This window comes from Trichechus manatus, unplaced genomic scaffold (genome assembly GCF_000243295.1).
Source record: "Trichechus manatus latirostris isolate Lorelei unplaced genomic scaffold, TriManLat1.0 scaffold00008, whole genome shotgun sequence".
NCBI classification, from domain to species: Eukaryota; Metazoa; Chordata; class Mammalia; order Sirenia; family Trichechidae; genus Trichechus; species Trichechus manatus.
Window position 1 is genome coordinate 19,414,547 of NW_004443944.1, and position 19,646 is coordinate 19,434,192.

General features: G+C 53.9%; 2 protein-coding genes across 2 annotated transcripts; one reads left to right on the forward strand and one right to left on the reverse strand.

Annotated features, from left to right (window-relative positions):
• The first annotated feature begins 4,119 nt into the window (after positions 1-4,119).
• Positions 4,120-13,106, forward strand: ADA (adenosine deaminase). Its single transcript, XM_023742268.1, has 9 exons — positions 4,120-4,343; positions 6,548-6,691; positions 7,471-7,586; positions 9,056-9,180; positions 9,981-10,052; positions 10,135-10,238; positions 10,505-10,567; positions 12,132-12,261; positions 12,873-13,106. Exons 1-9 carry the CDS (start codon positions 4,120-4,122, stop codon positions 13,083-13,085), a joined length of 1,191 nt encoding a protein of 396 aa, XP_023598036.1. The 3' UTR covers positions 13,086-13,106.
• A 1,523-nt stretch (positions 13,107-14,629) lies between these two features.
• Positions 14,630-19,320, reverse strand: PKIG (cAMP-dependent protein kinase inhibitor gamma). Its single transcript, XM_004370318.1, has 2 exons — positions 19,170-19,320; positions 14,630-14,709 (listed from the first exon to the last, which is right to left on the reverse strand). Exons 1-2 carry the CDS (start codon positions 19,318-19,320, stop codon positions 14,630-14,632), a joined length of 231 nt encoding a protein of 76 aa, XP_004370375.1.
• Positions 19,321-19,646: the final 326 nt, after the last annotated feature.

Sequence of the window (19,646 nt, forward strand, 5' to 3'; positions counted from 1 at the left end):
ATAGATTGAGTCCTGCCTCCTTAACATAAGTGCATCTAATCCTGCCTCATTAACATCATAGAGGTAGGATTTACAACACATAGGAAAATCCTATCAGATGACAAAATGGTGGACAATCACACAATACTGAGAATCATGGCCTAGCCAAGTTGACAGATATATTGGGGGGACACAATTCAATCCATGACAGGTAGGTACTATTATTACCCCCCATTTACAGATGAGGAAACTGAGCCATAGACAAGTCAAGTACCTTGCTTAGTAGTCTGGAACCCAGGTAGTATGGCTCCAGAGTCCCTGCCTCTAACCATTTCACCTGCTAGCTAGAGGTTTCAGTCACGTAATATACAAAAAGCGGAGCTCAGGGCCTAGCTCTGATGACATGCTCCATAAACGGCACTTAGTGACATTATTATTAAGTATAACATTAAGGCTCTGGTTAAGTGAGGGCAGAGCCTCCTTGGCTTTTCTATCTTCTTCTTTGCCCATGTCCAGCCATCAGTCACCACCTCAGGGCCCCTAATGAGGTAATTAGGGTGGGTTATCAGGAACCAAGAGGGTGTCTAATCTCGGGGAGCTCGTGAAAGGGTCTTAGAGCACTCACCAATGGGAGCAAGAAGGGGAAATGTCCAGGGTGAGTTGGAGGGAAAAGGGGAAGGAGGGTGGTGTGGGGTGGCTGGGTTCCTTTTCTGTTTGCCACGCTGCAGTGGCGTCTGGGAGCCAACTCACAGAGCCTGAGAGGGGTGAGGCAGTGCCAGCTGGGGCTTGATCTCTGGGTCAGCAGCCAGGAGTACCTGGGAGTTGGTTGGACCCAGATGTGGGTGCCTGTGAAGACACTCCGGAGGACTCCCACATGGGGTGTAGGGCCTGCCAGAGTAGGGAGGGGAGGGAGTGCCTGCTTGGCCCCACTGCAGACCACATCTAATCTCTCCTTCTGTCTCTCTGGGATTCAGCCCGCCCCAGTTGACTGTGTTCTCGACCCCTTCTCCTTCCTTCAGCTCCTGTGATTGTGCCTCTGGGTTTCGGAGTCTCCTGTTTCCCACAACCTGTAAATAGTCTCATTTGTTCCTCTTTGTACCCCTCAAAGAAAGTATTATCTGCATTTTACTGATGAGGACACTAAGGTGCTTTAGAGGGGACATCTGCCCAGGGTGACATGGTAAAGAAAGGGGAGAGGAGGAATTCAAGGCTTTCTCTGCCCGACTCAAAGCCTGAGCTGGTCCTCCCTCCTCAGCCCTCTGAGGTCGAGCTCCTTGTCGGGGGCTGTCGACTGGACACTCCGCCAGCAGGGTCTGTGGTGAAGTGGGGAATGGGACTGTCTGAGGACAGAGCTTGGCCCATGAGGAGCCTCCACTTCTGTGGGTGGCAGGTGGAGCCGGAGCCCAGGAGCAATTCCTTCCGGCCACAGCTTTGGGCTCCAGATAGGTGCTTTACTGCTCAGCCTGCACAGTTTTGGGGACGAGTCCTGTGTGAGATGTTGGAGGGGTCTCCCATGTTCTTTGTTGCCCCTTGGGCGTGAGCGCTGTCCTGTGTTCTGATTTCCCTCCAATCCTTTCCCTGTGCTGCAGCCAGAAGCTTTTCAACAGGTAAATCATTTCATGCCACTCCCCTGCTTAAGATCCTTCCATGGCTTTCCTAGTGCTTCCAGGATACAGTCCCAGCCGCTACCACACTGAGTCTGGCCTGCCTTCCTCTCTGCCTCATCTTTCCAGTGACCGCTTGCTCTCTGAACTCCAGCTACCTTACCTTTCCCCCACCTCCCTGCTTCCTTCCTGAAGCCTTCAGCACAGGCTGTGAGGCCTCATCCCTCACCCGCCTCCTCTCTCCCATCTACCCCACTACTTCAGTGTCCCCTCCTCCAAGAAGCCTTCCCTGGCCACTCTGTCTAAATTGTTAAAAAGATCTCTCTTGGTGGCTGTTGGGGAGGGTGCCAGAGAAGAAGAGATTCATTTGAGAAATATTTAGGAAGCAAAATAATTAGGACTTGGGGATTGGCTCTGGGTGGAGGAGGGGGATGGAGGAGGTGGGAGGTTTGGCCAGCAGACTGGACACAGGAACCATTTTTGGAAATGCGGAGGCTGGGAGGAGGAGAGATTTGGGGGAAGGGGAAAGGTGGCTTTAGTTTTGGCCGTGAAGGGTAGGAGGCACCTGCGCCACGTTCAGGGCCGTCAGACGCTCGGCCTGTCTTGGTTGCTGCCACTGCTCAGTGTCAGCCCAACATAGGCCGCAAAGGATGGTGTGTAGAGGTGGAGAACCGGAAGGTGAGGACCGCTGGATCCTGGGTTAAAACCGTGAAAGGAGCTGAGCTCATCTGGGCAGAGTCTGAAAGAGAGGGGTCTGAAGGAAGAGCCCCACCAGGAAGCTGTGGGGTCCTGGGAGTTGAAGGAAGACCATCAGCAGAATCACTCAGAGCCAGTCCCGTGGGCCCAAAGCAGATGTGGCCACTGAACATGGCAATACAGGAGCCAGAAGCCTGAGCATCACCTCCCCTGCCTGCCACCTGCCAGCTCCCTCATGATATCCACAACCCGGTAATTCACAAGTGGTGCAATCTGCAGAAGGGGGTCCCTGGGGGTGCAGACGGTAAACCACGCTTGGCTGCTAACTGAAAAAGTTAGAGTTTGCGTCCACCCAGAGGCACCTTAGAAGAAAGGCCTGGTAATCTACTTCCGAAAAACCAGCCATTGAAAACCCTACGAAGCACAGGGTTCGCCGTGAGTAGCAGTTGACTCTAGGACAGCTGGTGTTACCGTCTGCAGAGGCCACGGTTCCTGGGGTGGCTGCATGAGGGTGACTCTGGGAGGCTTAGTCAGGGACAGGGGCTCAGGTGGACACAGGGCCTCTGACCTCTGGATGCCAGGAGTGCAGCAGGGGCTCCATCTCCCCACAGTGTGGAGGCTGGCAAGGGGCCACGCGTAGTGGGCTGACTGGCAGGCTGGTGGGCACTCACAGGGCCTGGGGTCACCAGGCAGGGAAGGAGGCGTGCTCAGAGGGCTTTGTGGAGCAGATGTCTATGTAGGGGAACATTTTAATAGTTTTAATAACAGAGGCTCTTAAAGGGCTTAAACACATTTGATCAAACTCCTGTCTGGCCATTTCCTCCCCTCTGCTTTCTGTTCTCACTTTGAGCCCTAATTGGATGGTTGAACCTCCTAATTTAATCTTCTAATTTCCTTAACCTTTTGTTCCCAATCTTCTATGTTCTGGAAGATTTTCTCAGTTTTATCTCCCATGCCTTTAATTGCATCCTGACTGTTGCTGCCATACACTCTTTTAAATTTCTAAGAGCCCTTTCTAATCTCTGAATGTATCCTTTTTCAAAAAAAAAGGCATCCTGGTTTTGCGTCAAGTATGTACTATCTTCTCATTTCCTTGAGGATATTAATTTTAGGTGTTTTCCTCTGCTTGTTTGTGCTTCAATGTTCCTTCCGTCTATTCTCTCATTTTGGTCTCTGTCCCTCATGTTAGAAGTATTTCTTGAATGTCTGGCCTTCCTTGGCCTCTGTTCCTTTATCTTAAAAGTGGGAAAATGGAGGCCCAGGGTGACGCCTTGAGTCGGGACAGAGCCAGACAGTACAGGAGACAGGAGCTTGCTCCTGGTTCTCTTGGCTGGGACGGGAGGCCGAGATGCTAATGGGGAAAAGGAAGCCCCAGGGATTGCCTGCACCAGCCCGTGCAGGGGTTGTGGGCAGGGAGGAGAGGGCTCCGAGCTGGAGGGCAGCTCAACTAATGTCGGGCCCTTTCCCAGCATGCTGGGATGACCTAGTCTCTCTGATGTGCCGGCCAGATTGAGGGCGGGAGGCAAGTCTGGGTGCTGGCACCTGCCCTGGGAATTGGGATGCTGCAGTTGTTCCCCTGACAACACCTGGCCTGGCACAGGACCAGCTGGCTCTACCCACCCGCTTCTGGGGCTGAGGAGAAAGTCGCAGACTTGTCTCTTGGGCCCACCAGGATGAGTGTGTGTGTGCATCTGTGTGTGTGTATGAACTTCAACCCGTTTATTCCCTTGAGATTTGCTGATTCGTCGTCGTCTTGGGGTCAGGAGGTGCTAAAAGGGTTCAGTCCTGGTTCCATATGCCTCTGCCTCAGTTTTCCCATCTGTCCAATGGGAGGAGTTGGATGGAGAGATCTCATTTCCTGTCATGGTCCAAGTATGTTCCATGCTGCCTGGTCAAGCCCGCCCTGGACTCGTCCATTTCCTTCATTGTTTTTGTCCCCAGGAAGAGAGGGATCCCCCTCCCGGCTGACACAGTGGAGGAGCTGCAGAACATCATCGGCATGGACAAGCCGCTCGCCCTCACAGAATTCCTGGCCAAGTTTGACTACTACATGCCTGCTATCGCGTGAGTTGCCCTTAACCCTCAGGCCTTGAGGCAGCATCCATCCTTGTGGGCGTGAGAGGACCACGCCTGTGACCCGTCCTGTGGGGGTGGGAGGAGGCACTCTGAAACCTCAGCTCTGCTTCTCACAGTGGTGTGTACTTGAGCAAATCTCTTCACGCTTTTGGGCTTCAGTTTCCCTTCTTGAAAGTGGTGTGAAGGGCTGAAATTCCTTCTGCTTCTACAGAGAAGTGGCCAAGTACAAGGGCAGAGCACAGATGCTAACACAGGTAGTCCCTGACTTACAACAAGGCTCTAAATCCAGTCTTTATTTGTCTTTGGTGGTTGGAAACATTACGTAAAGCTTACAGATATATTTTAATCCATATATAAAAAGTACACAAATCATACAGGTTTACTCCAGCGATGCAGAAGAGTTGGACAACGTTGGCATTTTGTCCATTGCAGTAATAACTCCACTTGTGGAAGGTTCTGGATCCATCTGGAGTACCGTAGGAATGGGGATGGTGTTTCTAGTCAGAAAATTCGTGAGAGTTGTCTGTATGGTCCTTTTTTTTTCTTTTCTTCATAAACTTCAAGGTAACATCTCACTGCTTCCCGAACCTGCCTATTGACTTTAGCAAAGCGATCAGCGTTTGCGTCCCTGTTTTCAAGTAACTGAAGCCCCTGATTTAGTTTAGAAAACTAAATCTATATGTCATAAAATTGAACATCTGTGAGTGAACATCTGCGAATGATAACACCGGCAAATTACCTGCTGCAATACTGTATGTAACACATATCACTAACGATAAGCTGTACCGACACAACAACAAAAACGGGTGGTCGGAAGTGTGGTTCGTCAGACCTCGAATACATCCTAAGTCAGGGACTACCTGTACTCAGGCTTTGAGGACAAGGATGGACAGATGCTGCCAAGGCCTCTCCCACCCCAGCACAGCAGGTGTGGAAAGCCCTGGGGCAGGGGTGGAGCCAGGGCCTGTTTCCTGGAACTCAGCCCTGCCACAGTGAGCTGGGCCTTTTGGGGAGAAGGGTACCTCTGCTTTCCAGACACCTGCCTGCCCGATCTCCGCCACAGCCAATGCCCACTAATAACAGCCGCTAAAATACTTGGAGCACTTGTCTACACTGTTCCAGGCCCTGGCCTAAGTGCTTGAGGTTTAACCGGGCTGGTCCTCACAGTAATCCTTTGTTGTAGGTATCAGAGAGGGGGATTAACTAGGCCAGGGCCACACGGCAGGCAAATGTGGGAAGCAGGCCTCAGTCCATAACTGAGTCCCAGTGTCTCTCCCACCCCAGAGCTCTTCTGGATTTGTCCGTCTGTCCTTTTATCTTGTTCTGTTCCCTGCCAGCCACCATCCATCGCTCAACAAATACTTGAGTGGCCACTATTACCTAGGCTTTGTCCTCAGCTGAGCACAGAGGTCGATGAACGAGTCCCTGCCCTTCTGAAGCCTACATTCTAGTAGATGAGACAGAAAATCAGCTAATGGAGAAACATACAATATATAATGCCAAGTGGAGATAAGGGCTATGAAGAAAAATCAAGCTCAGGGGAGGGGTAGGGAATGGCGGAGGTGCTGTTTTAAGGGAAGGTGATCAGGGAAGGCCTCTCTGAGGAGGTGACTCTGGAGCTGAGATCTAAATGGAGGGAGGGATGGAGTGTAGAAGATCTGGGGGAAGAGCCTGCAGCAGAGGGAGCTGCAAAGGCCCTACTGTGAGAATGAGCTTGTGTGATCCTTGGACAGAAAGCAGGCTCTGGTGGCTTCATGGAGGGGAAGAGGCTGAGGAGGTTGGCAGGGGTGGACACGCAGGCCTTGGGGCCGGGGATGTGCAATGGGATTTCATGCGGAGGGATGCCATTAGCTTTAGAGTAGAGGAGCAAGATGCTTTGATTTGTATTTTTAAAAGATGGTGCCGGTCACCGTGTGAAGAGTTACAGGGGCAGGCATAGAGGCAGGGAGGCCAATTAGAGAGAGGAGGTGGTTCAAACACGGGTGGAGAGGGTGACAATTGGAACGTAGTTTGGAAATCAAGTTGACGGGACTTGCCGTGTGTCTGGGGTCTTACCAAGCAGATGCCCAGAGCTGGGGGCTAGGGTCATAGATGGGTTTGATCTGCTGAGGGCTGGGAACAGCCTCGTTGCTCCTGGAGCTCCCAGGCAACCTGGGCAAAGATTGTCCCCAACACCTTTCTTCCCTTCCCAGGGGCTGCCGGGAGGCCATCAAAAGGATTGCCTATGAGTTTGTCCAGATGAAGGCCAAGGAGGGCGTGGTGTACGTGGAGGTGCGCTGCAGCCCACACCTGCTGGCCAACTCCAAAGTGAAGCCCATCGCCTGGAACCAGCCTGAGTGAGTGACCGCCCGGAAGGGGCTGTGCTGAGGATGTGGTAGTGGCCCTACCCTGAGACCCACCCCAGGGCCAGACTGGCAGGCATCCCTGTCCCAGGCAAGACTTTGATTTGGCCCCTGATCTGCTCCATGGCTTCAGAAGGATGGGGTTTAATTCTGTCCAGAGATATGGTTCTCATGCCCCACCGTGGGTTTATGCTTGAATTTGGGTTTATGCTTTGACCTTGGGCTTATGCTTTGACCTTGGGTGAAAGCTTTCTGCCGTATCCTGCACCCTGCCCTGTGGGGGCCTAGCTCTGGAGACAGGCCCGTGGCCTGGGGATGTTAACCCACTTACCCAGTGCTTTTCAGGGGCCCTGCTCTAACCCTGTCACTGATATGGGTCTGACCCACACCTGCCCCTTCTTGGATCCCATGGGTCTCCAGGTGCTGTCACTCAACCACCTTGTCCCCTTCTTAGCCATGATTCTGATGCCTGTGGACAAGTAGGGGATCCCTAGGGCCCTGAAGGGGGATCAGACCACACCAAAGCTTAGCAGTACTCCCCACCTGGGGGTGGGGTCACCCACTGGGATATCCCTCCCTGGGTCTGGAGGTGCCCAGGCAGCTGGAAGGGGTGTGTGCTGGGGCTTGGGGCCCTCTCTCTCCCCCTTTCCCCTTCCTTCTTCCCCTTTTTGTCTTTTCCCTGGCCCCCTTTTCCCGTCTCTGCGCCTCTTCCCCAGGTCTGTCCTTTAGGCCTTCCCTTTGCCTCAGGCCCATCCCTGCCCCTCTCCACACGGAGGGGACGTCACCCCAGACGACGTGGTGGCCCTAGTGATCCAGGGCGTGCAGGAAGGGGAGCGAGACTTTGGGGTCAAGGTCCGGACCATCTTATGCTGCATGCGCCATAAGCCCAGTGAGTACCCGCTTCCTTTGACTCCTGCACCGCCTGCCAGCCTCTGGCCCGAACATCCAGCTGACACTGGAGCTGACAGGCCATACCTGTTCTCCCCTGTGTCCCCACCCCCCACCCCGCATGTATTCCCTTGAGCCCATCAGTGGGACCTTGGGGCTTCCAGAAACCACCGGAGCCCTACTGGGCCAGCTCAGAACTTCCTGGTGACAGAGACCTTTCTTACCAGGGAGACTGGGCCTTGAGAGTCATGGAAGCTCAGAAGCCAAAGTGCCTGAAGAGTTTTAAAAAGTCTAAGCAGGTTCTGATGGGCTCACGATCCTCCCTCGAGGCCTTGTGGGCCTGGCCTCATCCGGCCTGGGCCACAGAACCTGTGGAAAGGTCTGATTTCTGGGACTTCCGACAGGTCTCTCTTGTGACTGACACGAATCAGATCTCTGGGGCTTGAGCTTCTGGAGTGCAGCAGCCCCACTGTGTGACCTAGGACAAGTCACATCACCTCTCTGATCTCAGCCAGGTTTTGTCACAGGGAGATAATCCTACCTACCTCATTCCTCTGCTCTAAGGACAAAAGAGAAAACCAAGCAAAGGGCTAACGCCAACCTACAGGGCCTCTTCCGTGGAGAGTGATTGGGGTGCACTTTTCCAATCCTTGTAGCAGCCTGTGTGGTAGGTAGGACAACCATTGTTTATGCCCATTTGACAGACGAGGAAGCTGCGGCAGAGAGAGGTGAAGCCTGTTCCTACTCAGTCAGGAAGGCACAAAGCCCAGATTTGAACCCAGGGCCATCTGGCTCCAAAGCCTCTGTTTGTTTTTTAAAAACATTTCATGATGCCTTTATTGCTCAAGAGTGCATAATATGTTATCAATACATTTAGTAATCCTAGGGTGAGAACGGAGCTGTGGTGACACAATAGTTATGAGCTCGGCTGCTAACCGAAAGGTCGACAGTTCGAATCCACCAGTTGCTCCTTGGAAACCCTATGGGACATTTCTACTCTGTCCTATAGGGTCAAGATGAGTTGGAATCAGGTTTTTTTTTTTTTTGAAGGTGAGATCTGTTTTCGGTTTAAATGTCAAACCGTGTCCTTGGTCCTCTAAACTCTGTGGGCCTCCATGTCCTCGTCTGCTGAGTGGGGGCGAGCCCACTTGTAGGGCTGTGGTGGGGAGGAAGTGAGAGAATGACTAAGCCTGGGCACTGCCCTCCCTGCTTTACATGCATGGCCTTGGCCCAACCCCTGAGGTGGCTGGTAGTGTCCCTCTGAGGGGAGGCTCTGGGTGGAGCAACTAGGCAGAGGTCTGTGGTTTGGGTATGGCAGTTGGGGTTTGAAACATCGTGCTGGGCCCTCTGTCTTGCCCTGGCCTTGGGGTGGGTGGGGTGGGAGTGAGCAGGGGTGGGGTGAACAGGAGGGCCAGGAGGTAGCTCTTTCAGCAGCACTGCTGACAAGGCCCGGGGACATCTTGCCCACAGACTGGTCCCCTGAGGTGGTGGAGCTGTGCAAGAAGTACCGGCACAACGTGGTGGCCATTGACCTTGCTGGAGATGAGACCATCGAAGGAAGTAGCCTCTTCGAAGGCCACTTGAAGGCCTATAAGGTAGGCCCTGTGGGAAGGGGCGGGGAGGGGTCACCCAACGGGGAGGGTGAGGCTCCTGGGTTCCCCAGTGCATTGTGGCTGGTTAGGTGCCATCAAATTGATTCCAGCTCATACTGACCCCATGGGACAGAGCCCCACAGGGTTTTCTCGGCTGTAATCTTTATGGAATCAGATTGCCAGGGCTTTTTCCTGCACAGTTGCTGGGTGGGTTCAAACCACCAGCCTTTCAGTTAGCAGCCAAGCTCAACCACTGTGCTACCAGGGCTCTGAGATGGAGAGCTTGGTGTACAGAAAAGACCCCACTTGATGTTGGGAGCCTCAGTCTGAGCCTGTTTCTGCCTATGATTTGCTGTGTGACTTTAAGCCAGACCGTCTCCTTCTCCGTGTACTCCTCTGAGTGAAAACTGAGGTCTCACCAGGTACTTCCCGTAGAAGGGGCGCAGTGTGGTGGCTAAGAGTAGGGGTTCTGGTGTCCCACTGCCAGAGTTCAGAACTGGCTCCCTACTTCGCAGCCATTTGGTCACGCTACTTAACTTTCCTGAACTCGGTAACCCCCTCCCCATAAAACAGGAATTATAATAGATGTGAATAATATGTACACAAATCAGTACAGTGCCTGACACATAGTAGCTATCTAACCAATGTTAGCGGTCTTTAAATAATGATTAAGCAAAAAGACCAGACTTCCCATCGAGTTGAACCCAACCCATCCTGACTGTGGGTGGTCTGAGCCCGCCAACACTCGGGCCCACAGGGTAGTGAAGGCTGGGGCTGCCATGACCTGGCTGTTACCTTCTCAGGAGGCTGTGAGGAGTGGCTTTCACCGGACTGTCCATGCCGGGGAGGTCAGCTCAGCTGAAGACGTGAGACAGGTGAGAAGGCCACTGGCCATGGGGCCCCTTCCTCCCTGCTTCCTCCTGTCCCGTACTTGGGCTCCACTTTGTTTCTCTGCAGGCTGTGGACAGGCTCAAGATGGAGAGGCTGGGACCTGGCTACCACACCCTGGAGGACAAGGCCCTCTACAAGAGGCTGCTGCAGGAAAACATGCACTTCGAGGTGAGGGGGCCAGGGAGTGGGGAGGAACTGCCCCTGGCTGCCCCACTGGAGGGCTGAGGTCCCGGGAGCGCAAGGAGTGGGCTGGGGGCATTGAAGCCAGTGGGCAGCGGAGAGAGACAAGGACTGATGTGTTCATGGGATTCTGTGACGAGGCTGGTGTGACCATGACAAGAATGGTGCCAGACTAGTTGGGGTTCCAGAGCCATGGGGGTCAGTGTGACCTGGAGCTGTCCCTGCCAACTGCACCCACACCACCTGCTCTTCGATGTCTGCCCTGGTCCAGCTACCTCACAGGCGCCTGGAAGCCAGAGACTGAGCATGCAGTCATTCGGTGAGGCCTGGTCCGCTGGGGGCCATTCAGTTTGGTACCAGGAAAGCCAAGGACAGGAAGGAAATGCAAGGATGGGCACCAGCCCATGCTAAGTCCCAGCAGGCATTACTGTCAGAGATGGGCTTTAACTTGACTGAGGTCACCCAGCTACTAAAACAGAATAGCAAAGCTGGGGGCCTGTCACTCATTCAGCTACAGCGGAGTGCCCCACTGCCCCGAGGGAAACTTCCAGGGTCCTGATTCTCCCACTTTGCCTCAGGGGCATCAGGAAGATGAGTCTCTCCTCCCCACATGTTCCATGCTCCTATTACCTGGCCCTTGGGGCCTCTTGGCACCTCTGGGCATTCCACTTGAAGAGAGTGATGACATTTTGTGGGGTTGGTAACCAATGTCACAATACGTGTATTAATTGTTTAATAAGAAGCTAGTTTGTTCTGTAAACCTTCATCTAAAGTACAATAAGGAAAATAAACAAGAAGATTAATAACCTGAAAAAACCTTCCCATTGAAGGTCTGCCCCACCCTACCCCACCCACACCCAGCAATCTAACTAGGAGGCTCTTGCCTTCCTTCAGGCTGTCCTGTGACTAGAGGCGCCAGGAGGGAAAGCTGCCTTCCCCAGAGCCAGGAGAAGGACAGTGAGGACTTGGGTAACCATTGCCAGGCCAATGCTGGTGAGCCTGCCAGCTTATGAGAAAGGAAGAAACTTGGGCTCTGAAGTCCTGATTAGAAGGGATCCTGAGAACTTGCAGGGGCCCTGAAGGGATTTTAGGAATGTGGAGTGTGAGGTACCTGTGGAATGTCCAAGTGGAGATTTATGGAGACACATGGGCTGGAGAAAGATTTCAGTTGTCTGCACAAAGATACGGTGTTTGAAGGAGAAGCGATGGTCCCAAGAGATGTGTAGAGCAACAGGGCCTAGGACGGAACCCAGGGGGACAGTGACACTTGAGTGACAGGCAGAAGAAAAGACAGGTAGGAGGAAAACCAAGCGTGGTTTCTGTGGTATCAAGGGAAGGGATCGCAAGAACAATCAACAGTACTGAATGCTGCTTCACAGTCGAGTACGATAAGAACTAGGAAAAGTCCGTTGGATTTAACAAGATAGTGGTTAAGAAGTCTTGCAAAGAAGTTTCCACGTTGTATTGGAAAAGCCTGACCCCAGTGGGCTTGAGGACTGTCTTGGGCAGGACACATTGCCGACAACTCCTCTCAGAATGTTGGCAGTGAATTGGAAGGCTAAAGAGGGTGTAGCTGGAGGGGGATGTTGGCTCTTCACCAGGCCCCTCTTCTGCTGCCTGGCTCTGGAGAGGCACGCCAAATTTATAGGAGCCCTGGTCTGGCCTGGTAAGACCTGGGCTTGAGTCTTGGATTGCTAGTTATGTAGCCTTGAACAAGTCACCCAAGTTCTCTGGATTTGTTTCTTCCACTGTACAACGAGGATGAGATCTTCCAAGTCTAAGTTAACCATAAGGTTCAAAGGGGGCGAGAGTCAACGTGCATGGACTGTTTGCCGGAGAGTAAATGGAGGTGCTTTTCCTCTCTCCCCCTCATCCTTATTCAGGTTCAAAAATGACAAAGCTAACTACTCGCTCAACACGGATGACCCTCTCATCTTCAAGTCCACCCTGGACACTGATTACCAGATGACCAAACGGAGCATGGGCTTTACTGAAGAGGAGTTTAAGAGACTGGTGAGTGGTATGAGCCATGTCAGCCTTGACTCTGGGACCCGGAAATTCTCCTTCCTTCCTGAGTAGCCTGGTGGTCCTGTCCAGGGGCTGCCACCTTTGGATACGAGGTGCCACTTTGCTTGACAATCCAAGAGACTAATTCAGGCTGAACTTCTGATCTAAGAGGCGGCTTTTTATCCTCTGCTTGGGTTGAGTGCTCTCAAAGACTCTGAAAGCTGTTCACCCTCTTTCCAGAAAGATATGCCCAGCTATAAAACTTTTCATATACATTTCAGGCCATCCATAGATCCCAGGCTGAGCCCTGATCTTACGAGTTATGAAACCTGAGTCTGTCTCTGCAAGAGTGTCTCTCTGGCCCCACAATCCCACCTTGTCTTTCTAAAGGCTTCCCCAACTTTCTTCTCATTATGTATCATGAAGTGAGTGCCACATTAAAAACACAGAGCCTCATGGTCTCTGCTCTGACACTTGCTGTTGTGTGACTCTGGACAAGTCCCTCCCACCCTCAGCTTAATTCCTCATGTTCAGTGAAGATGGACTCTCACTACCCTATCAAGGGCTCCCTTCCATGTTCTTTGGTTCCATGTTGTTTGCCATGCTGACCCTTCCAGAATATCAATGCAGCACAGTCCAGTTTCCTCCCAGAGGACAAGAGAGAGGAGCTTCTGCATGTGCTCTATGAGGCCTATGGAATGGTAGCTCCAGCCTCTGGGTATGTTCCTATCTGGGCTCCTGAGCATTACCCTGCCCTGGCTCCAGACTGTTTCTTGTGGGACTGTGAGCAAGATGCCCTTCCTTTCTGGGCCAGCACCAATGATATATGATCACTCCTGGCTCCAGAGTAACCTCCTAGATTGGCATATGTTATGTACAATGCCGTCTTGAGGATGGAGTCCTCGTAACTGTGTCGAGTCGCCGCCGACACACTTACCTTCATTCCTTCTATGAAGACTGTGATTCAGTAGTCAGCTGAAGCTCTTGAAGCCTGTGTGCCTGTTTATGTACATGGATACCTCAGTGTGTCCACACAGCTGTCCTCTGATTATGTGCCTGGGCCAGGACCAGGGCCATTGCCAATGGGCTTGGTTGAATCGGAAACCCTCCTCCTGGGAATCTGGTGCTCAATAAAGATGTCCATGTTTATTATTGTGGCTGATGTTGTGTGGCACATGGTGGAGTATTGTGGTCTTGGTGGGGTGAGGGTGAGAGGGGCCCCTGGGGCTCAGACTCAGGCAGCCTGCACAGCAGCAGGGACTCCAACCAGGCCCAGTGGAGGCTGTGAATGGGAAGCCGGAGCTTCCAATGCTGGGAGCTAAGAGGGCCGCAGAGCCTGCCTGCCCTCCAGAAGAAATATGACTTCTCTTATGGGTTCTCTGCTTAAATGCTCCCTGAACTCTTAGCCCCCTCCTACTCTAGGTTATACAGGGAACCCCCTCCTCTGGGTTCCTGTAACTGGGCTGGGATAAGAGAGGCTGAGGGAAGAGGACACGCTGGTCACTCGGCCCAGAGCGGTGCCAGCTTCTGGGCAATGCCAGCATTCTCGGGGTTTCACTCCATGGAAGCCTGGAGCAGGAATAGCCCTTAGCTAGTTGTAGGCTTTGGAAGATCAAGGCTCAGCCCCTGCTTTTGCTGATTAAAAGAGAAATAATCATAAGCCAGTCACTCAAACCATCAGCATTTATTTCCTGGATATGCGGTGTCACTTATCTTGATAGAAAGGGCAAGGAGTTGGTCAGATAGTTTTGAGCACAAAATTCCTTCCCTAAAAGTGGATCTGCAAAGCTCCACAAGGGAGCCTCAAGGCTGCATAGATGGTCAATGGGTTTAGCTTAAAATGGCTTCCCCCCCAAACTGAATCCATTGTCAGCTCCCTCCCGCTTTGCTGAAAAACAAGTTTAAAGTATTTAAAAAGTTTAAAAGTATTTTCTTAAAAAACGGATGAGAAGGTCTTGACCCCGAAGGTTGGGGTTGGGGAGAAGGGTTGGTGTTGGGACGTGGTCCCTACCCAGGCCTCCCACTGGGGCTCGTGAGAGGAGCCTTCATGGGTGGGCTGCTCACGCTGGTGAGCAGGGCCCAGCCCGAGTCCCAGGACCGGCTGAATAAATAACATCCTGCAGTTTACAGTGTCTAGAGTGTCTCTGGGCACGGGGAGGAGGTGGAGGGACTGTGGAGCCTGGGTGTGGGCAGAGGGCTTTCCCAGGGCAGGGCCAGGGCAGCCTCTCAGGGGGCCACTCAGCCTGGCCTGGGGACTGGTGGGCAGGCTCACCAGGGACACAGGGCTCAGAAGAGGCTGCCGGGCCAGTGCTGGGGCTCCCCTTCCCGAAAGGACAGCAGGTCTCTCTTCCAGCCTCCTTGGGCAAGGTTGGACTCAGGACGAGGTGGTCCCCTCACTGCTCTCAGGCTGGGTGCTCGCCGCCTTGTCTGGGCTGCTCGCTTCTGCCTGCCCTTCTGGAGAGGAGAGAAAGATGAGGTGTTTCCCCAGGCCTGTGGACATGCATGTAAAGCATGGGAGGAGGGCTGGCAGGGCCCAACAAATTGATAAATGGTGGGTCAGCCCTGGGGGCAGGACAGCAGCTAGACTGGGCTGCCAAAGGGAACTTTAGCCTGGTCTGTGACATTTTAATTTTACACACACATACCTGCAGTGTCACTACTACATTTACAGCTCAAAGGTGAGGGTCTTCGATGGTGCTAAAGCACCAGGGGAGAGGCGGCTAAGGACAAGGAGGCTCGTGCAGGTTCCCCAGAGGGCGAGGGCAACTGTTAAGTCCCCAGCACCTAACAGGAGCTCAGTGGAGGCCATTGTTCTTCTAAGACAGACAAGGGCATTGAACAAGGCCAGCTCAGGGCAGTGCCAGGGTATGGCCTGCATCAGGGGCTGGAACTGGAAGGAGCCCAGTGGCTGCTTCAGTGTGCTATGTCCTTGAGGTCCCAGGGGGAGGGCCTGGGGGTGCTGACAGTGCATCCTGGAATTGAGGAGGGGGGAGTCAGTCACAGTGCTGCTGGCAGCCTCCACCCTTCTCACCAACCCCATCTGGCTGGAAACCTTGGTGAGAAGCAGGGGTGGGGGAGAGGGCCTGTGCCAGGCTCAAAGGGTGGAGTGACTTGCCCAGTAAGGCGGGGCATAAGTCTGGGTCCCCTGACCCAGGTTCTCTCAAGCTCTGCCGTGGGAGATGCGACAGGCATGGCCCTGCCAGCCACTGGAGCAGCCTTGCGGGGTGAGGACAGCACCGTGCTTGCTCCCAGGCCCTCCAGTCTCGGAGCCCTTATTCGGCTGAGTAATAATCCGGCAACTACCCACACGGTGCCCTGCAAGGCCCTGGCCTATGGGCAGAGCTCAGTCAGTGGTGTGGTTCTTACACTCTGGTGACACCCATACAATGTCGCCAGCTCACCCAGGGCCCGGGTTCAAATCTATCCCTCACTGGACCAGCCCTGCTGCCATGCTTGCCTCCTGCAGGCTCAGCCCTTTCCGTGAATGAGAACCAGCACCCTGTGCTGAGCTCCAGGGGCTGCAAACTGAACAGGCCCTTTTCCCTGCAATCCAACAGCAACCCTGGAGTGTGATTAGGGTCGTGATACGGATGAGGAAACTGAGGCTCAGTGAGAACGGACTTGCCTGGAATCAAGCACAGGGGCCCTGCCTGCCGCCAGAGCCCATGGCCCTTCCACTAGATTCAGCTTCTTCCAATAAACTGCCCTCTCCAGGGTTATAAAGACCTGTATCAACATTACCTCACTGTGTCCGCTTAACAGTCTTAGGAAGCGGGGTTAGTAGTAGCGAGCAGTACGGACAGAACTTGCACGTCTGAAGCTAAAGTCTGCACCTGATCAACCCTCCCCACCTGTCCCCAGGCTCCCTCCTCTCCTGGGGTGGTACCTGCAGCAAATGCTTGGTCCCACAGGGGCCTTCTGGCCCTCCAGGAGCCTGACAAACCAGACTGTGCTTGGGCAAATTTTCCAGCTTGTGATGCCCTATTTGGCCCCGAGTCTCCTGGCCCTGCAAGAAGGGACACTGTCTCTTTAAATTCCCCAGTAATGGCCTTGCCATTCACTTCCTGTGGGACCTCAGGGGAGTCAGATCATCTCTCATCTCTTGGAGCCTCTGCTTCCTGATCTACATGGCGAGCAAGGCCCCTACCCCGGGTGGTGATCGGTGTGGGTGGCAATGGGCAAGCGCAGGGTACCCGTATGCTCCGCTGGCACATGGGCATGGCTCTGCCAAGAGGAATGCTCTTCTGTGCCAGCCCTGGCCTCTCCTTCGGCCCACGGAGAAGGTCCTTGAGACCTTTCCTCTCCAAACAGCACCCTCGGGACTCCCTGGGGTCACTTTCCAAGCACGATTAGCAAGTGTCTGTGGTGACCCAACTCTGGGCAGCACGCACACATTTCTGCCCATCCTGCCCACAGTGTAGCTCTCATTCTCAGACACTGTGCTCCCTGCTTGAGGAAATAGGGGAAAGACAAAGCTTTGCATACAACGTGCCAGGAATGTTAATGAATACCCGGGGGGCCCCCCCACAGGCCAGGCCTTCTCCCCTTTCCCCACCCTGGCTGTGCACTGTCCATTAGGAAGCTTCAAGCAAACGCAGCCTCCCAGGCCTGCTGGATCAGAATCTCTGGGGCACCTGGAACTCTATTCCCACTCCCTCAGTGAGTTCCCTGGACTGAGCCAGGCTGAGACCTGCCTGCGGGAACTGCTAACTGTGGGGTCTCCTGCCAGCCTCCTCCACCTGGATTCCACCATTAGTGCTTCACTTCTTTGTGGTGAGCACTGTTCTTTCCTCGGGTCCTCCTTTTAAATGCCAGTTCCCCGGCAGGCAAATGTGATGCGCCTGGAGGACCAGACACCTTAGGGATTCTCAGACAGGCAACAGCGTGTCTGTAGGGCCTGGGTGCACGGACGAGCGGCTACAACTGCTGAGGCAGAGGGAGGCAGAGACAGTTTCCCAGAGCCGATGATAAGGATACAGAAGCTGAGAGAGACAGAGAAGCAAAAAGACAGACAGACAGAGAGACAGACAGACAGAAAGAGACAGTAAGTGAGCACGCCTGTGGGCATCATGCCCAGCATGGCAGCTGGACATTTTGGTTATCCAGTCAGTCAGTGAACAGCCATTGACTGGGCTCCTCTATCACGTGCCAAACGGTGCCAGGCACTGTGAGCACCGACACAGACCAGGTGCTGGAGAAGCCCTGTCCGGAGGAAGGGCACTGTGGGACTACAGAAGCAGCAGAGAAGAGGTGTTCCCCCGTCTGAGAGGGCGGGCCACTGTCAGGGAAGGCTTCTCGGCTCAGCAGGTGTCTGGCCCACTAAGAATGAGGAGTCAGGCAGGGAGTGGGGAGGAGAGAATAGAGGGAGCAGTGGTTAGGGCCCATCACTCACAGGGCACTAGGGGACTAAGAGGAGAGCTGAGGCTGGAGAGGGGGCAGCAGGGTGAGGCCCGTGGGGGCACCTGTGGCTGGTAAGGAGTTTGGGCCACATAACAAGGGAGGGCTCACAGACCCCTCCAACACTGAATACTTTGCAGTGAGGTAAAGTTGGGGCTTCCAGGGGGCTCTCTCTCGAAGCTAAGTTCCCATGCTATCAATGTGATCCTGCTGGGTGACCCTGATCACCACCCAACTTCTCTGGGCCTCAGAGGATGGTTCCATGCTCCCATGAAGTCTGCTCTGAGGAAGCTCATAGGTCACCCTGGCCAGCAGGGACCAAAGGCTCTTGGCTGGGGCCACATAGGGGGAAGACAGGGTCGTGGCTCAACAAGGACTGCCTCAGTGGAGGAGAGACACAGAGCCTGGCAGCTGCAATGTGCTATAGGAAGTGATGTGACAGAGACACAGCCTCCATCGTGCCATGGGACATGGTGGAGAGGGCCTTGTCAGTGTAGGGGGACCAGGGAGGGCTTGTTAGAGGAGGGGCCTAGGGCTGGCCAGTGGGTTTGGGCCTAGAAAAGGACAAAAGACAGATGGAGGGAGGGGTATCCCAGGCCACACATGGGGCGGCAGATGCTATGTTTCCTCTGTTTGTTCATACAGCCTGTGGCCCCTGTGCACCTGCTCTGTGGGAGGCAGAACGGGACACCCCTTGTTCAAGAGTGATATGGGTCAGATGATTGGGGCAGGGGCAATTCAGCCATCAGGAAAGGCCCCTCTGAGGGCCTGGTGTCTGTGCTCAGGCCTGGAGAGTGCAGAGGCGGCAACCACACAGGACTAGCTGAGAGATGTTCTAGGCAGAGGAAACCGGGAGGTAAAAGGCCCTAAGGGGGTATGAGTGCCTTGACTGAGGAACAGCCCAAAGGGGTGTGGCTACAGGGGGAAGGTGAGGGGGGAGTGGAGAAGGGGGCCCAAGGGGCAGATAGGACCTGGTCATGTATCAGGACTACTGGAGGGCACTGAGACGAGGGTGGCTTTACTCTGGGTGTGATGCCACTGGAGATCTTAGAGAACCATGCCAGGACAGGACGGTTTAAACAAATCCTGCTGGCTGTGGTGTAGGCAAGACAGGAGGGCAGGAGTGGGTGCAGGGAGAGCAGGAGGAGACCACGTCGTCGGCCAGGGGAGAACTAAGGATGTGGCTGCGGGGTGAAAAGAAGTGAAGGCCCTATCATGGATCTTGGAGGCAGAACTGACTGGACGTGCAGGTGGACTGAGTGGGTGGGGGGAGGGAGGAGCCCAGGATGACCAGCTGAGGAGTCCTTGTGATCTGATACCCTCCTTCGCACCGGGCCCTGGGCACCCTCCAGCCTAATGTTTGGCTGGACTCAGCCACTGACTGTAGGACTGGGGTCTGATTTCAATGTAGCATCTTCTCCAAGAAGGAGAGTAGGCAGTTTTGGACCTGGCAGCCAGTTTTGGAAGCCAGCAGTCACCTCTCACGTGGAGGGGTGCACAGACCCATTGGCTCTGACCTGCCCCCTCGAGAGTCAGCTCGCCCATGTCTCCAGCCAGCTTCCTCACGCTCACAGCCTCGGAGTCTCCCTGGATGTCAGGCACTGCGTTCCGACGGCCTGTTCGGTCACAGGAGATGAAGTCCGAGTAGGAGGACTCGACCTCCATCATGCCTGTCGCATCATTCTCGAGCCTGTGGGGAGAGGCAGAGGTGAGTCCAGACGCTGGTGCAGAGGAGACTCAGCCCCAGCTCCCCAACTCTTTGACAAAATAACAGTTACTGCCTTTTTGGTTGGAGACAAAATAGAAAGCACAGAAAAGCACCAAGAACCAAGCAAGTCACCCATAATTCCACCACCCAGACAATCACTGTCAACATTTTAAAGAACATGCTATCAATATTTATCTAAGTCACTGATAAATATTTACACATTTGTCACTATTATGTGCCAGGCGCTGACTAGGTGCTGCAGATACATCAGTGAACAAGTCAGTAT